Here is a 27,309-nt window from a genome sequence, read left to right as displayed (position 1 = left end):
AATGCATGGAGGATAGTATTTGCTGAAACAACTAACCATTCCCTTTCCTGTTCCACTGGCAAATTTACAAAATGAACCGATTATTTGTAAGCTTTTGTACGAGCCGTAATATCTATTATATAGTCATAAATTTGTAGAAAAATAGGTCTACAGAATCAAGCCTTAATTATAATTCGTCTCGAAATTTTTAAAGATAGTACCCATGAAAAGTTACTATCCCTCTTTTTACATATTTTTCTTTGCATCCGTAGCAATAACAGAAAATCACCATCACTGTTACATATCAACAGACGGTGAGAACTCAACAAAAACTCTTGATATTATAAACTGCAAACTCTGCGGAAAGCACACACGCAAAATGGAGTCCCGAAAACACGTGACAATCCTGGTTTAATTTTGACAACATGCGCAGAACGTTATGCTCACTCCATAGATACTTACTCTATGTTTCTATCCCTTGAAATTACAGCGAGTCATTTATCAGCTGGGACGGTGAATCTCATGTTCGTATTTGTGTATGTTGCGTTGTAATTCATGAAACGTTTCATCACTCGTTCAAAAATATTGAAAAAAATATTTGTATATTATCGATGTATGTGAAAACATTGTGTAAAACTTTCCATTTATTAGCCTGTTTCTCCACACTATTCTTTTTTCGTCTGGTGAGTTTGGAATGACTGCGTCTTCAGAAATCATACAAGTAAATAGCGCACTGACGTATCCTGACAGTGACGGGAACTTTGTCGTTGTGACAAATCTAACCGGAGGGTTTTTTGGAATTCTTGAGAAGCAATGCACTGTAGCTATGCCACCACTAGAGAAAAACCTAGGCTGCATTGCAAATAATATAGTTAAACAATCGTTTTTATTGAACTAAAAAACATCCTGTTATCTATAGTGGGATTCAAACAGTAAATACAAAATAGGTAACAATCGATACAGTAACATTCGATAATCGAATTATCGAAGGTAACGATCTGTTTATATTTATGTTTTAAAATTTTGAAGGCGGGAATAGTAGCAAATGTATTTGTTATTTACGTAAATTTATCCTATACCCAGTTATTTTTCTATTATTGGCATACATTATACGTTGTAACATAACTTGGTTTTGCAAGTCAAATGGCACACCGGCAGAAAGACTTAAACAGAGAATCGTCGTGGTCCAAATTTTTCAGTAAATGGAGTAAACGACGCCGGAAGAAAGACGCAGACAGAGAATTGGCGTGGTCCAAATTTTTCGATAGATGGAGTAAACGGGTAAGAGAGAGAAATACTGCCCAAAGGTTGGATGTACGTTGTTTCACAATGTTCACTTTAGTAGGAAGACTACAGAGCGCAGAATATAGGCACTGCAACAAATAAAATACGAGTAAATACTCTTCTTGGAGCAGACAGTAAATTTAAATCTGTACAACATATTCGAGCACAAAGAAAACAAATCCACATAATATTAATAACATTTGTGCAGTTTGCTTTTATTACAAGACCTGTATTGTTTGGAAGATTTTAACTACCACGTATTTTGCAAACATCGCTTTAATTGCATTTTGTATTGACACACAGCAGTCTAAAGAGAAACAATTTTGCGGCATATGTAGTCAAAAGCTACGACATAAAAAAAAATATTAAATCCAGGTGTTATTACGTGCAGTATTGATTAGCATGATAAGAACGGACCAGTTAATTTTATTTTAGCACTAGTTGTAATGGTGTCAGCTACAATCTTCTTCACGGTTAGGTCTGAAGAATGCCTGTTTCTGTCGAAATTAGTCATAATTATAGCAAATACATGATGGATATTATTTTCTCTTGATAGGTTTGCAGGTCAGGGTCACTGTTTTTTCTTCCCAGTGCAGTGCTTCCTTTTCTTGTTAACTTTGTTCCATAGCAGTTTGCAAGTTCATGATGCTGGGATAATGTGTATGGGAATGGTGTACCTCTCGACCATCCCTACATATTTTGCCTCGCATAAAGAGAACCATCTCTGCTCTGTAAGGAGTGTATCTTGCTTTTGTAATGGGAGGAAGAGCTTGGTAGATCTGTTAGTTACTTGTGTTAATTTTCGTCTGGAAAGAATTCCAAATTTACCAGTGGTTATTTGTGGGGAATAATTATTCCTCTGCTGCTGAAATTAATCTTACTTCACTAGGCGTACAACAATTACCGTCACTACTACATATACATTGATGACAGTTGTGAATTCCACTGCTGGGTAAAGACATCTTTCAGACTTCTCTATGCTTTGTAGTTTTCAGCTATGTGCAACATGTTGCTTCTGAATTTTTTTTCTCATCTGTGCGTCATCCATTAGGTTTTTATTTATTTTATTTAATCGTATGGCTAGGCCCCCCGTTGGGCAGACCATTCGCCGGGTGCCGGTCTTTCAATTTGACACGGCTTCGGCGACCTGCTGTTGATGGGGCTGATGATGAGGACATCACAACACCCAGTCCCTGGGCAGAGAAAATTCCCCGACGTAGCCGGGAATCGAACCCAGGCCCAGAGGACTGTCAATCCGTCACACTGACCATTCAGCTACTGGGGGTGGACATCCATTAGGTCATAGCTTCAGTCTTTTCTTGGAGTCCAGTATTGTACTTAGTCCATCAACCATCTGGTTAGGCTCTCTGGATAAACTTGTTATTTAATTGAATCTGGTACGTCCTTATGGTAAATAAATTTTTCATGCACAGTTTTCTGCCAAAAGAGTTTGTGTGTTTGTGGCTTTTTGTCTGTTTTCACTCTTATTCTGGCAACAGACTGACAAGTAACTTAATTTAAGGTCATGTACTATTTTAACCTGTGTGGCTCCAAATTTAATGCATATGATTATGAGAGTATGCAAAGCCTACTTTCTGATTTTTTGAGGAAGTACTAATTTCAGACAGAACGTTTCTTTGCCAAAATTCACTGTTACGTATTTAATACATTTTGCCTCTTACAGTTTCTTCAGTCTTCAGAATGGTTCAGTATCGCCTACCATGACCTCCTTTCTTGTGTTAACTTCTTCGTTTCAGAGTAGCACATACACCAAATATACTGGATTATTTGTTAGTATAATCTCCATCTCCTAGAGTTTTTGACCTCTTCATCTCTCTCTGGCGCCATGAAAGTTAATCTCTGGTGCTCTAAACTCGTGTCCTGTCATCCTGACTGCTCTTATAGCCTCTGTCTGCAGTATACTACTGTGCTCAGTACTCCTTGGTTAGTCTTGAAGTCATAGCTGCTTTAAATTCAACGAAGTACAGTTTTTATTATGTAAACCAGCATTTTACAAGTTTTCAGGTGAACACCCAACTTTTAACAGTCATTTATACTGGCAGATGTAAGCGTGAGCATACTGTCAACTACTCTGTAGTTCCTTCTGATTATGTCTGTAGGATTAGACTTCCAGAAAAATATTAAGTTTTTGACACATAACTGTAAACAATCCTGATTCCATACAGATCAATCAGCAGATCTACACAGCACACATAAGTGGTTCAGAATGTACAAAACATGCTCCACATACTGCAACATCACAGGAGGGAATTATCCATCTGCTGGGTGACAGACCATATAGGAATCCTTGGAAATAAACAAGCAAGTTATGCATATGAGGAAAGTAATGTACTACCCTAAACTGTTCCATTGAATGCTGTTATCTTTTTGTTGAGGATAAATTACATATTAAGAGAATGTGGAGCTGGAGGCACAAAATAACAAGTTAAGGTCAGTGAAACCACCAGTTCTGCTGTGGTGAACGTTGTGTGTCACACGGAAGAAGGAAGGCAGTATCCATCTGCTGGGTGCTAGACCATTTCGGAATTCTCGGAAATAAACAAGCTGGCTCAGAAGCATGAGATGCATGCAAAAAAAGTAATGTAGTGTGCCATACTGTTCCACTGAATGCTATTATCCCTTTGTTGAGGGGAAGAGTTCTGTGTCAGTGGGAGAATATTTCGCTGGAGGTACAAAATAACAAATGAAGGTTGGTAAAGCCAACAATTTTGCCATTGTGAACGTTGTTTCTGTTATACAAATGGGGGAAAAAAATGGCATTGCCGTGACGTAATTAGGCTCTGCTCTCTAACACACGGGAACCACTAGTGGGAGGACCTGCCTGAGTGTGTTATTTGTGGCATCATACAAGTGTCAGCAGGTCGCGTTTTACTTGATTGCCATTATTTTGTTCTGACAGAAGCGTAGGAATTTCTCTTGATAATTTTTCCTCTATCTTGTGTATAATAATCAGTTGAGCATGGAAAAGGCTTCAAGATATAGTGTGTTGTCTGGATTCCTTTCCAGATTATTGGGTCATCAAGCCAACCATGATTATCTAAGTCATAATATTCAAGTTTTAATTGAATGCCTTCCAGAAAATTATTAAGTGGTTTTCTGCAAATGAGAATCTGTTGTCAAGGCAGAATATTCAAAATTTCTGGGTTTGTGCATTGATGTGAAATTGAATGGAAAGAAACATATTGATGATCTGTTGAAATGGTTAGTTCAGCTATTTATGCTATTAGGGTATGCAAATTTTGGTGATAAACATATCACTAAATTAGCCTACTATGCTTATTTTCATTCACTGCTTTCATATGGCGGCTTTTTTTTGGGGTAATTCATCATTGAGAGAAAAAGTTTCATTGTACAAAAACGTGTAATCAGAATAATAGCTGGAACCCACCCAAGATCACTTTGCGGACATTTTTTTAAGGAACCCGGAATATTCACAGTACCTTCACAATAGATATAAAATTTGTTATTAATAACCCATCCCATTTCAAAAATAATAGCAATGTTCATAGCTACAACGCTAGAAGAAAGGATGGTCTTCACTGTTCGGCACAGAAAGGGGTGAATTATGCTGTCACAAAAATCTTTGGTCATTTGCCAAATAGCATTAAAAGTCTGAAAGCTAGCCAACCATCATTTAATAACAAATTAAAAGAATATCTCCTTCTACTCAATAGGTGAATTTTTAAATATGAGGTAGTAACTGTGTGTGTGTGTGTGTGTGTGTGTGTGTGTGTGTGTGTGATGTAATGTAATGTCTATTCTTCTTTTAACATATATTTTTAAATTAGACTCAGGTGTTTGTTTAAGCACTTTTTGCGTCTATTTATCCTGTATAGCTGTTAACTAACATTTACTTGTTGTCACAGTAGCTGACTCTTTCCCTGTTTTTATTAGTGTTCAGCAAGCCATGTGTATCAGCGAATAACTTTCTACTTTCTTCACATAATTCTCATTTTATGCAGTATGTGTCTCACCATTGTGTTATACTTTCACTTAAGCATGTGATAAGGGCATGAATGTGTGCTCATACACACACACATTCTCATGTGTGATTTGACCATCAGTTTTAAATTACTGATAAACAACCAATGTCCATGTTGTCATTGCCAGACAGTCTTTGAAGGCACCAAAATTTGCCATTGTTCCAAGAAAATTGCTTACAAAGAAAGACTTTATTCCCTCTATGTATTTAGTTAATATTCTGCAAGGACACTGATAACCCTGCCCTTGTGTGCCCTCAAACCAATATCATTGTCATAATTTTTTATCTTCTTAGGCAACTAAATTTTCAGCACACTTATGTAATGTTATGTCTCAGATTCTGAGTTTCCTTTAGCAACTTTCCCATTGTTCATTATCCACTTTCATAAAATACTGGGCTCCAACATCTACAGTTTAATAAATTATTTACTGAGATAAAGACCTATGTTGATACTATTAGACTTATTTTAGTGATGAATGTCATCTCTATTAGTGCAGCTTTTTTTTAAAAAAATCCTCTTTGCTTCACCTCTCATGCATTGTTTTGCTTATAATGTAACAGAACTCCGCTGCTTTGTGTAATATGTGGTCTCCAATTTTGATGTTAAACTTATTAGTAATGTAATTTCTAATAGTCATCATTACTGTTGTCGTTCTTTGTTTACTCTCCATCTATATTGTATGGTCATTAAACTGTTCATTCTGCTCAACAGGATCTGTAATTCTTGATTTGATTTGATCTTTTATTGGTTCAGTTTTATCATACAGTACAAATTGTACAGTTGATGTTGGGCAGGTCAAAGATAAGTTACAAAAATACATAGTATTAGTATTACACAAACTCAGGATAGCAGAATCATCAGATACCATTGGTATCACAATGCCACTGCCAAATCACAATGTCACTGCCAATCACAATGTCACTGCCAAACTTTTATTTTTATTTCTATAACTGATTCTTCTGCATACAATTAAAACAGTAGAGGTTAAAGACTGCATTACCATCTTTTTAATCTGAGCACTTTTCTCTTGGTCTTCTATTCTTATTGTTTCCTCCTGGTTATTGAACATAGTGTATATTATCTGTTGTTTCTCTCGTAGTGCCTAACTGATAGTCATGTGACAGTTCCTTAGCTTTCCCCACACTCTTATGTATACTATTCTTGCAGCAACCTGGATGTATGAACTGGTAAATTGATTTTATGGTAGTTCTTGCATTTACCTGCCTTTGCTATCTATATTGTGTGGTTGATATTCTTCTAAAAGTCTCATGGCATGTCTCCATCTCACAGATTATACGTACTAAATTGAATAATTGTGTGGATGCTGCTTCCTCCAATGATCATCATCAGCAGACCTTCGAGCAAACTGGGTAATTAATATGTTCAAGCAGTTTTCATCCTTGTGTTTCTGTGTTGGTGGATTTCATCTTTCACCATGGTATCTCATACCTCTCCTTTTCTTTCAAGGTCTTCTTTATTTGTTCCACCCACCTCTTCATTGGACTCCCAACTGACTTTGTCTCGAAATGTTGCTTTTCAAGCACTGTGGGGGAATTCTGTTAGGCTGCAACTGTTTCACATGAACAGACCATTTCAGTCTTGCTGTAAGCTTTTCCTCCATGGCCACTTCCACTTTATGCTCTCATTTCCGATATTGTCTCTCCACGTCTTTTGTAGGATAGACTTAATCTTTTTGTTATGACGCAGCTGTACAATGGTTTTAGAAATTTTGAAGAAATGTTATACATTACTGTGTTATCAAGCCCTTCTGCCTTGTTTGATTGCAGGTTTTCCAAAGACCTGTTAAAATCTGACTCTAATGCTGGAGCCCCTTTGTATTTCAAATTAACATCTATTTCATCTTCTGTAGCATCAGTAGAGAGTTGCTGTATCTTTTGGAGGCACTCATTGTAATCTTCCCTGCTATCCATTCTTCTCTTTTTTCTTTGATGTATTTGTTTTCAATTTCACTGAAGGATAATTAGGAGTTTGATATGCAGAAACTGTTTTTCTGATGACCATTTCCATTTCGATTTAGTTTCAGCATTACACTTTTGGTTCTTTGCAATTCGTATTAATTTCATTCTTAAATGATTACAGTTGGTGCAGTCCTTTCTTTTCCTGAACATTTTTGTGTTTCCATCTTGTAACAATAAATTGAAGTATTTTATTGCAACAATCTCACTACGAAGACTGCCTAAATTATACTTGTCCGTCCTCTGGAAAAGTACTGTAAGCGGTATGGGATGCTTACCAGATAGGATTGACAGAGGACATCGAAAAAGTTCAAAGAAGAGCAGCTTGTTTTCTATTATCATGAAATACACAAGAGAGTGTCGCAGATATGATACTCGAGTCGGAGTGGCAATCATTAAAACAAGGGTGTTTTACACTGCAGCGATATCTTTCCACAAAATTTCAGTCACCACTTTTTCCTCTGGATACAAAAATATTTTGTTGAAGCCCACCTACATAGGGAGAAGTGATCATCATAATGAAATAAGAGAAATCAGAGCTCACACGGAATAGTTCAAGTACTCATTTTTCGTGCACACTGTTTGAGAGTAAAATGATAGAGAAATAGTGAAAGGGGTTTGATGATCTCTGTTCTAGGCACTTAAGTGTGAATTGCAGAGTTGTCATGTAGCTGTAGGTTCTTTTAGCTGAATAATTTAGGAATAAAGGAAACACTCATTGTTTTGTGTCTGTGCATATCACTGACTCAACATTCTGCTTTTGGATGAGAGGGCCATTTACTCCTAAAAGTATTTACACCCAAACAGAAGTACAAAATTCTTTTACCTTCGGTTTCTCCACAGTTGCCTTGTACTTACATTTGTTTATCCAACTTCTGTGACTACCCTTTTTAGAGATGTTCATTTCTCATCAATGGAGCTGTTTATGGTAATCTGAAAGAACTTCAAATGCACTGCATCATTCCATAGTAATTCAATATCCTGCTGCTTTACACATTGATTCTTCCCAACAGTTTTGTTAAACTTCAACCAACTCTTCAACACTATTAAATTGTGACCTGAGTCTTATATCTGCACTTGGCTACACCATAGAATCCAATATCTGATATCAGAATATTTGTCTCACCATGATGTAATCCAGCAGTTATTGACCTGTTTTTCCAGGACTTCTAAAATATACTTCCTGTCCTTGTAACTTTTGAAAAGTGTGTTTGCTGTTATTAGTTGGTGGGGAGGCTTGCATGCCTCACCGATACAGATAGCCGTACCATAGGTGCAACCACAACAGAGGGGTATCTGTTGAGAGGCCAGACAAACGTGTGGTTCCTGAAGAGGGGCAGCAGCCTTTTCAGTAGTTGCAGGGGCAGCAGCCTTTTCAGTAGTTGCAGGGGCAACAGCCTTGCTGTGCTGGTACTGCGAACGGCTGAAAGCAAGGGGAAACTAAGCCGTAATTTTTCCCGAGGGCATGCAGCTTTACTGTATGATTAGGTGATGATGGCGTCCTCTTGGGTAAAATATTCTGGAGGTAAAATAGTCCCCCATTCGGATCTCCGGGCGGGGACTACTCAAGAGGATGTCATTATCAGGAGAAAGAAAACTGGCGTTCTACGGATCGGAGCGTGGAATATCAGATCCCTTAATCGGGCAGGTAGGTTAGAAAATTTAAAAAGGGAAATGGATAGGTTAAAGTTAGATATAGTGGGAATTTGTGAAGTTCGGTGGCAGGATGAACAAGACTTCTGGTCAGGTGACTACAGGGTTATAAACACAAAATCAAATAGGGGTAATGCAGGAGTAGGTTTAATAATGAATAGGAATGCTGGTAAGCTACTACAAACAGCATAGTGAACGCATTATTGTGGCCAAGATAGATATGAAGCCCACACCTACTACAGTAGTACAAGTTTATATCCCAACTAGCTCTGCAGATGATGAAGAAATTGAAGAAGTGTATGATCAAATAAAAGAAATTACTCAGATAGTGAAGGGTGATGAAAATTTAATAGTCATCGGTGACTGGAATTCGGCAGTAGGAAAAGGGAGAGAAGGAAACGTAGTAGGTGAATATGGACTGGGGCAAAGAAATGAAAGAGGAAGCCGCCTGGTAGAATTTTGCACAGAGCACAACATAATCATAGCTAACACTTGGTTCAAGAACCATAAAAGCAGGCTGTATACATGGAAGAAGCCTGGAGATACTGACAGGTTTCAGATAGATTATATAATGGTACGACAGAGATTTAGGAACCAGGTTTTAAATTGTAAGACATTTCCAGGGCCAGATGTGGACTCTGACCACAATCTATTGGTTATGACCTGTAGATTAAAACTGAAGAAACTGCAAAAAGGTGGGAATTTAAGGAAATGGAACCTGGATAAACTAAAAGAACCAGAGGTTGTACAGAGTTTGAGGGAGAGCATAAGGGAGCAATTAACAGGAATGGGGGAAAGAAATACAGTAGAAGAAGAATGGGTAGCTTTGAGGGATGAAGTAGTGAAGGCAGCAGAGGATCAAGTAGGTAAAAAGACGAGGGCTAGTAGAAATCCTTGGGTAACAGAAGAAATATTGAATTTAATTGATGAAAGGAGAAAATATAAAAATGCAGTAAATGAAGCAGGCAAAAAGGAATACAAACGTCTCAAAAATGAGATCGACAGGAAGTGCAAAATGACTAAGCAGGGGTGGCTAGAAGACAAATGTAAGGATGTAGAGATTTATCTCACTAGGTGTAAGATAGATACTGCCTACAGGAAAATTAAAGAGACCTTTGGAGATAAGAGAATCACTTGTATGAACATTGAGAGCTCAGATGGAAACCCAGTTCTAAGCAAAGAAGGGAAAGCAGAAAGGTGGAATGAGTACGTAGATGGTCTGTACAAGGGCAATGTACTTGAGGACAATATTATGGAAATGGAAGAGGATGTAGATGAAGATGAAATGGGAGATAAGATACTGCGTGAAGAGTTTGACAGAGCACTGAAAAACCTGAGTTGAAACAAGGCCCCTGGAATAGACAACATTCCATTGGAACTACTGATGGCCTTGGGAGAGCCAGTCCTGACAAAACTCTACCATCTGGTGAGCAAGATGTATGAGACAGGCGAAATACCCTCAGACTTCAAGAAGAATATAATAATTCCAATCCCAAAGAAAGCAGGTGTTGACAGATGTGAAAATTGTCGTACTATCAGTTTAGTAAGTCACAGCTGCAAAATACTAACGCGAATTCTTTACAGACGAATGGAAAAAACTAGTAGAAGCCAACCTCGGGGAAGATCAGTTTGGATTCCGTAGAAATGTTGGAACACGTGAGGCTATACTGACCCTACGACTTATCTTAGAAGCTAGATTAAGGAAGGGCAAACCTATATTTCTAGCATTTGTAAACTTAGAGAAAGCTTTTGACAATGTTGACTGGAATACTCTCTTTCAAATTCTAAAGGTGGCAGGGGTAAAATACAGGGAGCGAAAGGCTATTTACAATTTGTACAGAAACCAGATGGCAGTTATAAGAGTAGAGGGGCATGAAAGGAAAGCAGTGGTTGGGAAGGGAATGAGACAGGGTTGTAGTCTCTCCCCAATGTTATTCAGTCTGTATATTGAGCAAGCAGTGAAGAAAACAAAAGAAAAAATTGGAGTAGGTATTAAAATCCATGGAGAAGAAATAAAAACTTTGAGGTTCGCCGATGACATTGTAATTCTGTCAGAGACAGCAAAGTACTTGGAAGAGCAGTTGAACGGAATGGACAGTGTCTTGAAAGGAGGGTATAAGATGAACATCAACAAAACCAAAACGAGGATAATGGAATGTAGTCGAATTAAGTCGGGTGATGCTGAGGGAATTAGATTAGGAAATGAGACACTTAAAGTAGTAAAGGAGTTTTGCTATTTGGGGAGCAAAATAACTGATGATGGTGGAAGTAGAGAGGATAGAAAAGGTAGACTGGCAATGGCAAGGAAAGCGTTTCTGAAGAAGAGAAATTTGTTAACATGGAGTATAGATTTAAGTGTCAGGAAGTCATTTCTGAAAGTATTTGTATGGAGTGTAGCCATGTATGGAGGTGAATCATGGATGATAAATAGTTTGGACAAGAAGAGAATAGAAGCTTCCGAAATGTGGTGCTACAGAAGAATGCTGAAGATTAGATGGGTAGATCACATAACTAATGAGGAAGTATTGAATCGGATTGGGGAGAAGAGAAGTTTGTGGTACAACTTGACCAGAAGAAGGGATTGGTTGGTAGGACATGTTCTGAGGCATCAAGGGATCACCAATTTCGTATTGGAGGGCAGCGTGGAGGGTAAAAATCGTAGAGGGAGACCAAGAGATGACTACACTAAGCAGATTCAGAAGGATGTGGGTTGCAGTAGGTACTTCGAGATGATGAAGCTTGCACAGGATAGAGTAGCATGGAGAGCTGCATCAAACCAATCTCAGGACTGAAGACAACAACAACAACAACAACAGCTGAAATTTATTGAAGATATCAAGAAGTCTCTCTCATTTCTTGTTTGTGTACCCTAGCCAAACCTACATTCTTAGATATCTGTGCCTTCTATTTCTTCCCTTATTATAGTGTAACAATCCTCCCCATATGTAACCGATTTTCATGTCTATGTACGTAATGAGTTACCCATTTAACTCCTTCATATACTGTCTCTGTCTCACCGTCCTCTACTTGGGACATTGGCATATATTCCTTAACTATAGTTATTTGCATTGATTGAATTTTGATTCTGATATTCTCTCGTTAAACAGTTCATAGTTATTGTCTTTGCCCTATCTTCCTATTCATAACAAATCAGACAGTGGAAACTCCAGTATGGAATGTAACAATATTATGGCTTCAGCTGCCAGAAACTGTGGTCATATATGTGTGTGTGTTTGTTTGTTTTTCCTATTTCCTATTTCTGCCGAAAGCTTATTTTGTGACAGTCTTTTTGTTGGGTCTATCAGCGACTTAGCATCTCCGCTATGTGGTGACTAGCAACTATCCTTTTCATAATATTGTTCATAATGAATCCTGTTGCTGTTAGACTGTTTTGTGCTGCTGTTGATGTTACTCTGTAGTCATTTGACAAGAATTCTTTATATTTCCATTGTAATTTCATGGACCCCCACTGTATCTAGATTGAGACTTTGCATTTCCTTTTAGAGGTTTTGTAGCTTTCCTGTCACTTCTCAGACTTCTTTGCCCACAGCATTTGTTTTATTTGTGTACTGTATCCATTTGTTGGAGTGAAGAATCAAGATTTTAGGTAGTTGTAGAAAATCAGAGTATGTGCTGTCATGGCTTTATAATTTTTGTGAGTTATTTAAATCTGCCTATTATCTTTAATTTAAGTGTGTGCAGTTTTTTTCCCCCTTAGACATCGGTGAGACTACTTTTCTCTTCAAAATATTTCTCAATATGGCAGAAAGAAATGTAGTTTCTGACTGTTGGTACCTCTGTATTGTGTTGGCAATGTTGTTTTGAAATAAATCTCCTTTGTTGTTCGAGCAGTTGTGCATTACTCGCAGTTCTAATAAAATGTCTTGTCAGTATCGGAGGTTTCTCATAGTTGAAGAGGTGTCAGCTATAATAAATGAAGCAAGTGAAGGTAATGAAAGTAATCTAAAAGAAGATGATACAGTTGTGACGTATGATAGCAAAGAGCAGTTGAAACTGAGCAAGGTGACGCATTGGTTAGCACACTGGACTCGCATTCAGGAGGATGATGGTTCAATCCCGCATCCGGCCATCCAGATTTAGGTTTTCCATGATTTCCCTAAATCACTCCTGGCAAATGCGCAGGATGGTTCCTTTGAAAGGGCGTGGCCGACTTCCTTCCCTAATCCAATTAGACCGATGACCTCACTGTCTGATCTCCTCACCCAAACACCCCCTCACCCCCCCTCCCCCCCCAACAATTGAAAATGAGTCAAGTTCATGGAGCTCATCCCCAGATGAACAGTATGCAGTTGCTTCCAGCATCATTGTTACAGCATAAAGTGATAGGGAATATATTCTGCACCTCCAAGGCAAGTACGCAGGTCAGTACAAAATATAGTGAATTTTTGTCAAGGCTTGACCTCTAGTGTGTCAGAATGGTTCAAAAAGTTTATAACTCCCGAAATAATGAAGATTATCATGGACTAAACAAACCAAAAAGCTCGTAATGAGAACTTAAAACTTAAATCGTAGAAGAAATGTACACTTTCATTGGTATTTTGATACTCATGGGCACAAATAATGACACTAGCCTGTCTCTTGAGGACTTAGGGGGGAAAGTACCGGGAATGAATATCTGCATAGCTACAATGAGTTGTATTCAATGTGGAGAACTTCTGTCCCAGATTAGATTTGATGATAAAGGAACAAGAACCGAAAGATGAAAGCAGGATAAGTTTTGCACCCTTTGTGAAGTTTTCGACAAAATTGATGAAATGTTTGTGAAATACTACATACCATGTGCAGATGTAACAATTGATGAAATGCTCTCCCTATTTCAAGAAAGATGTCCCATTAAGGTCTTTATGAGAGACAAGCCTGGGAGATATGGCATATTGATTAGGATGTTATCAGACTCTCACACCAGGTAAGTTCTAAAAATGGAGGTGTGCACAGGGATGGATGAATGACATGCCGAGGAACGGAGTGCAAAGGCAGTTGTTAGACACCTAGTGAATCTGCTGGCAGGAAGTGGAAGAAATATAACAACAGATAGTTATTATACATCCATAGACCTATCCGAGGAGCTTTACAATGATGACAAGTTAACTTTGGTGGGAACATTGAAGAGTAACAGAAAGCACATATCAGAACAGCTAAAGAAGACACAGGGTCGAGAGCTATATTCCTCTAAGTTCATATTCACATATCTGAAAACAGGCAATGCACCAGTTACCTTGGTTTCATACACCTCAAAACTGAAGCCTACTAAGAATCTCCCACTTCTTTCCACACAACACAATGATAACAAGGCGGATGAGTCAACAGACAAACATTAATCTCTACTTCAATGAAACCAAAGGGGGCATAAGCAGCATTGATCAAATGATGCGACATCATTCAGTAAAACGAGGGACGAGAAGGTGGCTGTTATCTCTCTTTTTCAGTTTGATAGATATTGCTTGTTTGAATGCTGGAACAATTTTCATGATAAACAACCCAAACTGGAATAAAAAGCAGCATAATAGAAGGCTGTATCTGCTAGAATTAGGTCAACAGCTTGTTTGGGGTAGCTGTGGAAGAGAGAGCAAAGAATATCATGTGTTTACAAAAGCCTATCATCTCTGCAATGAAAAGTGTTCTACGGAAAATGCTGCACAGCATTACTGCAGCTGTGCAATCTGTTGAATTTTATTCAAGAGGAGGATGTCACATATGTTTGAAGAGTAAAAACTCTAAAAAGGAAAAAGACAAGATGACAAAAGTGTCTATAGTTTGTTTCAGGTGTTCCAAGTATGTGTGTTCCATTCATTCTGCAAAAACAATCATATGCAAAGGTTGTGGAATTGAAAGTGAAAGTGAGTAGGAAGGAAAAACTCAGTTGTAATTTCTGACTTTGATTTTCTGTTGTCTTATTTGTGGTTTGCTATTGTACATTCTTTTATGATTTCTTAATACAAGCCTGATGTATATGAAAGTGTTAGTTTCATGATAAAAATGGAATAATTTGTCTCATATTCATTACTTTATTTATTGTATTTGTATGTGTTATAATATTCCTGATAACTATGGAAAGTGTGTTGCAACCTAGTAAAGAAATTACTAATTCATTAAATAATGAAAACAAAACAAACAAACAAAATGTTAAAAAGTGAATAGAATGTGAGGGCAATTCTTGCCCCCCTCCCTCCCCCCCAACATCCATGTGACAGATCCGAATGTAGTGGTGCTAGGGTTAATGTGTTAATTTGGTTCACCTGTAGAAAATACAAAATTCTACGTGTGATACTTTTCTCACCACTTAACATTTACGAAGATCTTCAACTTCTATGACTTTTTGTATCCTGCAGAGAAGGTAGTGCAAATCTATGTCCAAAAGACAACAGAGCTCACTTTTACTTAATGCTTTATTTCTAATTTTATTATAGTACAGGTAGAGGATGTGGTTGGTGTGTGCAGACACAGGAGGATTTAGCTAGCCACAGTTTGTGAATAACTGAAAATGCTATTGGCTACAGTCTGCCACCTGCAAAACTGCTGCTTCGAGCTGTAGCTGCAATGGAGAAACTGGCACATTGCATGGGGTACCTTAAATGTCACTTGTTTCTCCCATGAGCTTTGCTGCTGATGCTCCGTCCAGCATACCTGAGATGGAAGATTGTAACCTGTTCGTGTCATTCGAGTTAGAGGGTCACTGTGTGGGGGATGGCCATCTGAATTTGCCATTCACCCTAAGAGTGGTCAAATGGCTTCTCCTTCAGCAGAGTCCAAGCAGGCACAAGGGGGAGTGGTTATCAGTAATTGACAGCTCCAGTGTGAGGTGCTTTATGGAGCTGCTTGGGGAAATGTGACTCAAGACTAGAAAAAACTCTAATGTGCACTTGGTATGTTCATCTGAGATGTGGAACAGGTCTTACCTGCGGCTACTGTGGGTGCAGGGTGCAGTCATTTGCAAGTTGTGGGTCATGTTGGCACCATTGACTCCTGTCACTTGGGTTCTGAGACTATCCCCAGTTCCAGCAGGCATCTAGTGGAAATGGTAAAGACTGTCACCCCTACTCGCAGGTTGCAGAGCGTACAATATACAGTATTGTACCTAGAGTTGATTGAGATCTGTAGGTTCAACAAGTGGCTCAATTGATGTTGCAATGTTCCTAGCTCCAGATATAGAACCTACATAACAAGATGAAGGGTTGCAGGATTCCCTTGGATAGGTGAGGATGCACTACACCAAAGAATCGGTTACTCAGGTAGCAGAGTAGAGAGTGGACATGGAGTACACTTGGTTCCTTTTTATTTTTTATTTATTTTTTTGTAATGCTAAGCAATTATCTGGGATTTTTTGATGAATGCTTGGCAACCAGAAACCTCAGAGCGAAATTAAATTGCGTGCAAAGTAAAGACAACTCGAATATCAAGATTTACCGTCCTCCATGAAAGGTGTCGTGCTAAAATTATACTCACACTGAGACTGAATATTTAATGAGACAAAGAAAATCTATTGAAAAGACAGGTTACCACAGGAGGTGTTGATTGGCAGCTGCACAATTAAAAGTAGACTTCGAAAATATAAGCATCATTTGACAAGTCCTTTGTCACATGAGAGAGAAAATCACACACACACACACACACACACACACACACACACACACACACACACACACACACACACACAGAGAGAGAGAGAGAGAGAGAGAGAGAGAGAGAGAGAGAGAGAGAGAGAGAGAGATTCACATTCATATACACACATACACTCACATTCACATGCGTACAACTCAAGACACATGCCACTGTCTTCTCAGGATACTGTGGTGCCACTGTGGTCAGTAGCAATCTTGGTTGGGGTGGAGTGTGGTGGTGCAGAATAGGCTTGAGCAGGTAGGGTAGCAGGATGGAATTGGGAGAGGATGCTGCTGTGCTGCCTTTAGAAGTATACAAAGATATGGTAGAGACAAGAGGGTGAGTTGCTAGGTTCAGTTTTGGGAGTGCTGTGCTGGGAAATAGGTGGAAAGGGGGAGGAATGAATGATGCTTTTCAGGGAGAGTCCCCAAGTTGTCAACAGGCAAATGTTAGCAGAAATTTGTGTGTTTATAAAGAGAGCAATGTGCAAAGTGCACAACAACTTGCTTCTTCATACATTAATGAAATGTCTAGACCACTGTGATCCTATGTAAAAGCACTAAGCAAGCTGAAGGCTTTTTTTCAGACTCTGTAGTTTTAAATTTCGAGTTTAAAAAAATCATTCATATGGGATGATCTTATGGACATACTATTGTTTGACCCCCAAGCAAACTCTCATATGGAGAACATTAGAAACCTGCATCCCTGTCATTCAAAAGATTGAATTGAGAACAAATAAGTTGCCAGGTCCAAATGGAATCCTGAATTGGTTTTTTAGAGAGCACTCTTTGACACTGTGTAATTACGTAGCTCACATTTATTGTGGATCTCTCGCCAAGTACCAAGTGACAGGAGAGGGGAAACAGGTGACTCCCATGTAGAATGAGGGTAAAAAACAGATGCACAGAAGTTACAAATCAACATCCATAATGTCAGTTTGTATTGTATTGTATGGAACTGGGGACTTAGAAACAATGGAGAGGCTTCGTTCCCACTGTAGCCCTCAGTGGTTCACAACCCCACAGAAGGCTACAGCAGTCCACTCAACCCACCACTGCCCCACACCGAACTGAGGGTTATTGTGCAGTTCTGCCCCCAGTGGACATCCCCGGGAACATCTCACACCAAACAAGTGTAACCCCAATGTTTGAATGGTAGGATAATTATGTTGTACGCATATGTGGAGAAAGTGTTTTCCCAGCAGTCGCCGACATAGTGTAACTGAGGTGAAATAAGCGGAACCAGCCTGCATTCGCCGAGGCAGATGGAAAACTGCGTTAAATCCCGTCCACAGACTGGCTGGCACATCGGACATTGACAATAATCCGCCGGGCGGATTTGTGCCAGGGACCGGCATGACTTTCTGCCCGGAAAGAAGTGCATTAGTGTCAGTTTAGTGCAGAATTCTTGAGCATACACTGGGTTCACATATAATAAATTTCTTTGAGAGAGAAATGCTTGTATCCGCAAATCAGCATGGATTTAGGGAGTGTCACTTGTGTGACCCTTGGCTTGCCCTTTTCTTGCATGGTACCTGAGAACCATGGTTGAAAGGCAACAGGCAGATTCCATAATCCTAGATTTCAGGAAAGTGTTCGACACAGTGCTGCACTATAGGTTCTTAACAAAGGTGCGAATATACAGAATAATTATTCAGATGTGTGACTGGCTCAAAGACACTGTAAGTAATGGAACGTGTAGTACTTTACCTAGATGGTGTGTGTTCATGAGAGACAAAGGTATCGTCAGGATGAACCAGGGAAAATTGGTAGGACTGCTCTTGTTTTATATGCATAAATGATCTGAAGAGTAGGATGAGCAGCAATCTGTGACTGTTCGTTGCAGATGCTGTAGTGTATGGGAAAGTGTCATTGTTGAGTAATTGTAAGAAGACACAAGATGACATGGATAGAATTACTATTTGTTGTGGTGAATGTTAGCTTGCTCGAAATGTGGAGAAATGTAAATTAATAGTGATGAGTAAGAGAAACAATCCAATGTTCAAATACAGTGGTAGAGGTGCGCTACTTGACAGTCATGTTAGTTAAATACCCAGGCATAATGTTGCGAAGTGACATATAGTGGAACAGGCATCTGAGTTCGGTTGTAAGGAAGGTGAGTTGTCACCTTATGTTTGCTGGGAGAGCTTTAGGAAAGTGTGGCTTATCTTTAAAGGTGATAGCATATAGAATACCTGTGTTGCCCATTCTTGAATACTGCTTAGGTGTTCAGGATCTCCAGCAGGTTATATTAAAGGAAGACACTGAAGCAGTTACAGAGATATGCTGCTAGATCTGTTACTGATATGTTTGATCAACAAGCAAGCATTACAAAAATACTCCATGAGATCAAATGGAAATCCTTGAAGCGGAGATTACATTCTTTTTGCAAAGTACTGTTGAAAAGTTTAAAGAACTGGCATTTGTGACAGACTGCAGAACACTCCTACTGCCACCAACACACATCTTGCTTAAAGACTATGAAGACAAGATAAGAGAAATCCGGGCTCATACATATGCATATCGACAATTGTTTTCTGTGAGTGGAACAGGGAAGAGAATGATCAGCAACGGTCTGAGGTACCCTCTGTCCTGCATCATATTTTAGCTTGTGGACTACGTATGTCGACATGTGAGGTGGGTAATACATCACTCATTTTTGCTATCTCCTCCTGACTTGACATTTTGGAGGTCATTTGTGGTATCAAATCAGGCTAGTTTTCATACATTGTCCGTTTCTTCTCCATGTATGTTTTCAGTTAGACTGAGGGAAGAAACATGTTAGTTAATAAAAGTAACGTGCTTTCGCCATAACGGGTGTGTATATTGGAGAGTGGTCCTCCTAGAAACAGCTATAGAATCACATAAGCTTTCTCAGTATTTTAACTGATGATATTCTTGTCAGATTTCCAGCCCTGTCATAGTCATATCAACACAATATTTCAGCAGTTTAACAGGTCACCATCTTCAGATGAGAGCGCTGTTCACTAGATCTTGTGGGAACTGATTCCTATCATAAACAATGCCTCTTTTATATGTCACAGAAAAAAGCAACAGTGTGTGCATCTAAACCATTGCTGCTAACCTGTAACACAAAGTGAACCTGCAGTGCTCCATTAGTGAAAGCTGGCAGGACTGTGAATATACGAAACATGCAAGTCAACACATTCTGCTGAACAAAGACACTTGTTTTTCTTTTTTAAAAAATTTTTAATTGTTTGTTTATTTTTTAATCTGACATACATATGAAGCAGAGTGTATGTCTGGCATCTCCTCATAAACTCCTGGGTCGATACTGACTAAATTTGGCACAGAAATAGCAGGCCTCATGAGTATCTGCACTGTGGGGGTTCTAACCTCCTAGCTCTAATATGGGCAGAAATGTGTTTTTTTCCAGCCCATGGCGTAGAGGCTGACCTGCACGACAGGCTTGTAGTTTGGGAACAGTATCAACCTGGCAAATGAACCTGCCTGGATGGGCCCTGACATGTAGGCTGCTCTGCATTACATGTGCTGTGGCTTGCTTTATTGAACTGTATTGCAGGGGCTACACATGCTAATTAGCATGGCTGGTCCAGATTGTGGTGGATAGAGGAGGAGATGGACAGATTGAGGGGAGGGGAAAATGGGCAGAGTGAGAGGAGGAAGGGGAAATGTATAAGGCTGGTGGAAGGTGTAGAGGGGTGACAGGCAGGTGGAAAAGCAAGAGGGGCAGGCGGAGATGTAAAGAGAGAGGGGGAGGAGGATACAGTCAGAAAGGGCAAGGAGGAAGATATGGTCAGAGAGAGAGAGATAGAGAGAGAGAGAGAGAGAGAGAGAGAGAGAGATAGAGAGAGAGAGAGAGAGAGAGAGAGAGAGGGGGGGTGGAGGGAAGGGGGGTAGGTGGAGGAAATGGACAAAGAGAGGGAGAAGAGGAGGTGAAGAAACAAAGAGATTTGTGAGGAAGACATAGACAGTTAGAGGTAGGAGGATAAGGAGCACAGGTGTAGGGAGGAAGAGGTGAACACAGAGAAGGGGAGGAGGAGGAGGAGGAGGAGGAGGAGAAGAAGAAGAAGAAGATGTGTTATGTGTTCAATATATGTGTCAAATGTATATGTAGGTGAGGCCGTGTTGGATAAAACGGGATTCCACATTTTGCTTAAAGGATAGCTCATCTCTATTTATGTTATTATCTGCTGGTCTGATTTTGTTCGATTACTTCAGGGAACGGTTCCAGGAGTGAGGTGCAGGAGTAGCTGCCTGAGTTTCATCAGAATGATGGATGATCACTGAATTTTATGTTGAATTGGTAGGGATTGTTAGATTCTTGCTTTGTTTTGGATGGGATCTTATTGTTTATCCTACAACCTAAGTATGTAACACCATCCTGATCGCTCCAAATAAGGATACAAGGTCAACATGAACATTATTTTTATTATCTTGTGTTGTGACTGGGTAGCACAGTTCAGCTGTACTTATTTCTTTTATCAGCAAAAAAACCATTAAGGAGTAAGCATATTGGGAAGTGAATGAAGATCCTTAAAAAAGGTTTCTGCATGGTGTTTGGTTATCTGCTGTACACGCTATTCTTACAGCTCACTTATGGGGAACAAAAACATCATTTAATGTACGAAAACTGCTCCAGAAGATAATGCCATAAGATGAATGTCGGCATTGTCAGAAGTATGTTGAATTCTAATCTTCCACCCTTTCCTTCAGAAAGTGACCTAATATGTGGCTCGGTGGTTAAGATGCTAGACTTGGAGTTAGGAGGGGTGGGATATGAGTGCCTTTTTGGCAACCGCTTGCATGGTTTTCTTCAATAACTTCAGGTAAATGCTCGAATGGTCCTTTTGAGAAGCACAATGGCTGACCCCTTCCTCAATCCAGTAGCATTGCAATCTTGTGTTCTGTCTCTGATATCCCTGTCAGTGGCAGACTAATTCCAATTTTCCTTTCTTTTTCAAAAGATAACTTCCATTGGTATTAACTGTGTCTTTAGTTACATCATTGATAGCCGTAGAAGCTTTATGGAAATTATATAATACATAGATTGTGGACTAGATACCTGTGCAGACTTGAGATCTGGGCAAAGTCGTAAGGTGGAGTCACAATTTGGGCAGCAAAGCTAAAATATATGGGCACATATCACATCTGTGCAGATAAATTGTATATAGTCCAGGAATTACTTCAAATCCGGCATATGGCATGAATGTAAAGTACAATAATCGAGGTGAGAAAGTAGCAGCATATAATACTTTAATAGAGAAAATAAGAGCAGTTGACTCTGCAACAAGCAAGGAAATTATTTAAAAAAATCATGAACTGTCTACCACATGGAGGTAAGCAAATTAATGAAATTTATTTGATCGGCACTATGGCTATGAACTGCCCACCCGGTTGGCCATGTGGTCTAACACACAGCTTTCCGGGTGGAAAGGAGCGCCTGGTCCTTCAGCTACACTATGTTGGCGATTGCTGTGCAAACAAGTTCTCCACATACACGTACACCACCATTACTCTACCACGCAAACATAGGGGTTAGACTTGTCTGGTGTGAGACGGGCCCTCGGGGGGGGGGGGGGGTCCACCGGGGGCCGAACCGCACAATAGCCCTGGGTTCGTTGTGGGGCGGTGGAGGGGTGAAGTGGACTGCGGTAGTCGTCGTGTGTTTGTGGACCACTGTGGCGGGGACGGAGCCTCTCTGTCGTATCTAGGCCCCTGGTTAACATACAATACAATACATACAATGGCTGTGAAAGTTTGTCAACCATTTGTGCTGCTGTGTTTTCTGGGTGATAATGAAATATGCAGACACATCAGGAATATTAGTTACTAGATGTACATATGAGAAATGACATATTTCCACTTTTTCAAGGTGACTATTTCAGGAAAGCTACAGTTTGTAATTCTCTAGGCACAAAAAGTCTGCTTTTGTCCTCACAACAGGTTGATACGTCTCATCCTGAGGTCTGTCTCACTTGCCCTTCTTTTCTAATGCTCCAGTATTTGTGCTGTCATGAACTAAAATTTCTTTCTTGAGTGTTATGGGAGAAAAAAGAACAACTTTACCAGTTTGAGAACCAGATGATTATGGATTCAGACGAAACGTTATTGAAGGAGATAGCTCAAACCCAGATCGTAGCCTTCCACAGACACTGCTTTTACTGACATCTGTTTTTAGGAGGCAGTTTACTTAAGGGTTGTCACCTGCCTATGTAGCAACTAAATGATTAGCCATTCACTATTTGAATTTCAAATATTAATGTTTTATGACATATATTGGTTAGCACATGGCTGGTTTAAATCCTATTTAAGAAACAGGATGCGAAAAGTTACACTGTGATGTCATCTGCATGAGCAGAAACCACAGTGGACGGTCTGCTTTGTCTGATCATGCACCCACTGCTAGCCTTGGTCTGTGTTAATGTCTACCATTTTATCTGAATTGAGAGCCAGAATTAATCATTTTTACAAGTTGTACAATTATTGTTGTCAAGTTGGGAAAACAAGCATTAACTAAGAAAATAGTGAATGAGAATTTTGTTAAAGTAATCATCTGGTTTTGTTCAAATGGCTTACTTTTAAAATGCAGCTCATCCTGTTTCTCAGAAATGCCCTATATCCTTTCAGTGTAATGTAGCAGTAAAAAGGAAAAACTGTATAGTAGACCCACTGATACATTTAAGCTCAGCTACTTTTGCCATAAGAGTACAACTTTTAGACACAGAAATCAGTAAGTTAACATATTTTGCATATTTTACTCAGCAATATGCAATGGAATAGTATTCTGAGATAACTCGTTGCTTTCTATAACATTTTGCACGAAGGAAAATAATGAAAATTGCGTGTTGATTTCAGACTCTTACATCTTGCAGAAATCTATTTATGTAGTTGGGAAGATTAACCATGGCCTCACAAATCATTTATTCCCTGATGAATTTTCTTGTCAATAATGCAATGCAGTTTGGGAGTAATATGTATATTCACAATATCGTAATAAGAAAAAAAAAAAAAAAAAAAATGTGCACTTCCCTCAAGTAAATCTAAATTTGAAATTTGGCATAGAAAGGTGTGAAATACACAGCTGTATAACTCTTTTAAAAGTTTTCCTGGGAAATAGTATTTGACAGACTGCAGAATTTATCCAAATTAAAGTTGCTTCTCCTTCTGCACTATAAAGGAAACAATGAATAGAACTAGTCAGCTACAATCCTGTAAATGGCTAATTACAGTCTTACACATCATAACATTTATTCTGAATATCATCTCTGAATCTGTCTGTCTGTCTGTCTGTCTGTCTGTCTGTCCATCTATCTACCTATCCATCTGTCCATCCACCCATCCATCTATCCAGGTCCACGACCCAGCCCAAAACCCAATTTTCCAAACTCCACAGACTCTCTTATGTGTTGTGTGCTGAAATGAGATTGCCATGTGACTCCTCAACTCCATAACTAAAAGATGTCCCACAAAGGGATTTACTCTGTTTGAACTTCAATAATTCAAACAAAAATAACAAAAACTATGAAATTTTTTAGTTTTATATGTGGTCACAACATTACTGATGATGACGCTGTTTTACTGTTGAAGATGTTCAAAATGTCCTCCATAGGCTGCAATACAGCATCTACATCGCTGCAGAACAGATCAATACACATGTTATGATTACCTTTGGAATGGATTCACAGACATTCACAAGTGCCTCACTCATGTCATCCAGCGTACGTGCCTTCGTGGCATAGACAGTGTCCTTCAGACTTCCCTGCAGAAAGAAGTAATGGCATTAAATTGTGAGATGTGAGTGGAAACTCAACACTTTGTTAAATGTTTCATCCAGGAATTGCTGCATGTCATGATGGCAATGTGATGGTGTTCTGTCTCCTCCTCCTCCTCCTCCTCCTCCTCCTTCTTCTTCTTCTTCTTCTTCTTCTTCTTCTTCTTCTTCTCCATGATCACAACCAGTGGACCACACACTTCTGCAAGTTTCCTCCTCCATTGTATTCTATCTGTTGCTGGTATCCACCATCCATCCATATCTATTGAGATTTGGTTTAAATCTTCACGGAGGCCATCCCTCCAACGCTTCTTGGGTCTCCCTGGGCACTGGTTTCTGTCTTCCCTTAAAAAAGAATGGCCCTACAAGTCCTCTGACAGGCATACCACACCACACTGATAACACAGGTAGATTAACAGCTCATTCTTCTGTTGTTGTTGTTGTTGTTGTTGTTGTCTTCAGTCCTGAGACTGGTTTGATGCAGCTCTCCATGCTACTCTATCCTGTGCAAGCTGCTTCATCTCCCAGTGCCTACTGCAACCTACATCCTTCTGAATCTGCTTAGTGTACTCATCTCTCGGTCTCCCTCTACGATTTTTACCCTCCACGCTGCCCTCCAACGCTAAATTTGTGATCCCTTGATGCCTCAAAACATGTCCTACCAACCGATCCCTTCTTCTAGTCAAGTCGTGCCACAAACTTCTCTTCTCCCCAATCCTATTCAATACCTCCTCATTAGTTACGTGATCTATCCACCTTATCTTCAGTATTCTTCTGTAGCACCACATTTCGAAAGCTTCTATTCTCTTCTTGTCCAAACTAGTTATCGTCCATGTTTCACTTCCATACATGGCTACACTCCATACAAATACTTTCAGAAATGACTTCCTGACACTTAAATCTATATTCGATGTTAACAAATTTCTCTTCTTCAGAAACGCTTTCCTTGCCATTGCCAGTCTACATTTTATATCCTCTCTACTTCGACCATCATCAGTTATTTTACTTCCTAAATAGCAAAACTCCTTTACTACTTGAAGTGTCTCATTTCCTAATCTAATTCCCTCAGCATCACCCGATTTAATTTGACTACATTCCATTATCCTCGTTTTGGTTTTGTTGATGTTCATCTTATATCCTCCTTTCAAGACACTGTCCATTCCGTTCAACTGCTCTTCCAAGTCCTTTGCCGTCTCTGACAGAATTACAATGTCATCAGCGAACCTCAAAGTTTTTACTTCGTCTCCATGAATTTTAATACCTACTCCAAATTTTTCTTTTGTTTCCTTTACTGCTTGCTCAATATACAGATTGAATAACATCGGGGAGAGGCTACAACCCTGTCTCACTCCTTTCCCAACCACAGCTTCCCTTTCATGCCCCTCGACTTTTATGACTGCCGTCTGGTTTCTGTACAAATTGTAAATAGCCTTTCGCTCCCTGTATTTTACCCCTGCCACTTTAAGAATTTGAAAAAGAGTATTCCAGTCAACATTGTCAAAAGCTTTCTCTAAGTCTACAAATGCTAGAAACGTAGGTTTACCTTTTCTTAATCTTTCTTCTAAGATAAGTCGTAAGGTCAGTATTGCCTCACGTGTTCCAACATTTCGACGGAATCCAAACTGATCCTCCCCGAGGTCCGCATCTACCAGTTTTTCCATTCGTCTGTAAAGAATTCGCGTTAGTATTTTGCAGCTGTGACTTATTAAACTGATAGTTCGGTAATTTTCACATCTGTCAGCACCTGCTTTCTTTGGGATTGGAATTATTATATTCTTCTTGAAGTCTGAGGGTATTTCGCCTGTCTCATACATCTTGCTGACCAGCTGGTAGAGTTTTGTCATGACTGGCTCTCCCAAGGCCTTCAGTAGTTCTAATGGAATGTTGTCTACTCCGGGGCCTTGTTCCGACTCAGGTTTTTCAGTGCTCTGTCAAACTCTTCACGCAGTATCATATGTCCCATTTCGTCTTCATCTACATCCTCTTCCATTTCCATAATATTGTCCTCAAGTACATCACCCTTGTATAAACCTTCTATATACTCCTTCCACCTTTCTGCCTTCCCTTCTTTGCTTAGAACTGGGTTGCCATCTGAGCTCTTGATATTCATACACATGGTTCTCTTCTCTCCAAAGGTCTCTTTAATTTTCCTGTAGGCAGTATCTATCTTACCCCTCATGATACAAGCTTCTACATCCTTACATTTGTCCTCTAGCCATCCCTGTTTAGCCATTTTGCACTTCCTGTCGATCTCATTTTTGAGACGTTTGTATTCCTTTTTGCCTGCTTCATTTACTGCATTTTTATATTTTCTCCTTTCATCAATTAAATTCAATATTTCTTCTGTTACCCAAGGATTTCTAGCAGCCCTCATCTTTTTACCTACTTTATCCTCTGCTGCCTTCACTACTTCATCCCTCAGAGCTACCCATTCTTCTTCTTCTGTATTTCTTTCCCCGATTCCTGTCAGTTGTCCCCTTATGCTCTCCCTGAAACTCTGTACAACCTCTGCTTCTTTCAGTTTATCTTCTGTAACATGTCGATTATTTCTTGCCCAGAACATGCCAATATGGCAATTGATAGGTCCATTGTATTTAAAAGTAGCCTCATCAGACGAAACAATGATGTCGGTTAGCTGTTCATTACTCGAAATCCATTGACAAAATTTGAGGCACATATCCGGACTATCTTTATTCATCATGTAAAGCAACTTGGGAATGTAGGGTCTCCAATTTACTTGCTCTAAAATGCAGTGAACACTCGATTTGCTTACACCTGCTTTACACACAGCTTGCCGTTTGTACTTCTTTGACGACTTTGTGAAAGCTTATACTACAGCATCCATCCCTCCTTCATTTGCTGCTGATTTTTTTCTGCCTCACATTTGTTGCATAATTTCGTTATTGTTACACTTGATGGCTGTGCATATCATACTCTGCTCACCATTGTCTCTGCACTTCTTTCATGTTTTCATTTTTCAGGAACACTTTAAAATCAACTTTCCCACTTTCTTTGGTCCAAGGCCGAGTGTCCAGCTT

The 27,309-nt window shown here is 39.4% G+C and overlaps 1 protein-coding gene across 23 annotated transcripts in view; it reads left to right on the top strand.

Moving 5' to 3' along the window:
- The first annotated feature begins 724 nt into the window (after window positions 1–724).
- Window positions 725–27,309, top strand: part of LOC126335720 (uncharacterized) — a 201,009-nt gene continuing 174,424 nt past the window's right edge. For 5 of the 23 annotated variants that reach the window (XM_049999313.1, XM_049999305.1, XM_049999254.1 and 2 more), the window contains exon 1: window positions 986–1,260. In XM_049999313.1, the coding sequence (XP_049855270.1) occupies window positions 1,123–1,260 (138 nt within the window). In that variant the 5' untranslated portion in view covers window positions 986–1,122. Of the gene's footprint in view, window positions 1,261–27,309 lie in introns of all 23 variants that reach the window. The other 18 variants (XM_049999268.1, XM_049999247.1, XM_049999213.1 and 15 more) reach the window with 8 other exon arrangements.

Source organism: Schistocerca gregaria, chromosome 1 (assembly GCF_023897955.1).
Source record: "Schistocerca gregaria isolate iqSchGreg1 chromosome 1, iqSchGreg1.2, whole genome shotgun sequence".
NCBI lineage: Eukaryota > Metazoa > Arthropoda > Insecta > Orthoptera > Acrididae > Schistocerca > Schistocerca gregaria.
This window is presented reverse-complemented; position numbering and strand designations above follow the sequence as displayed.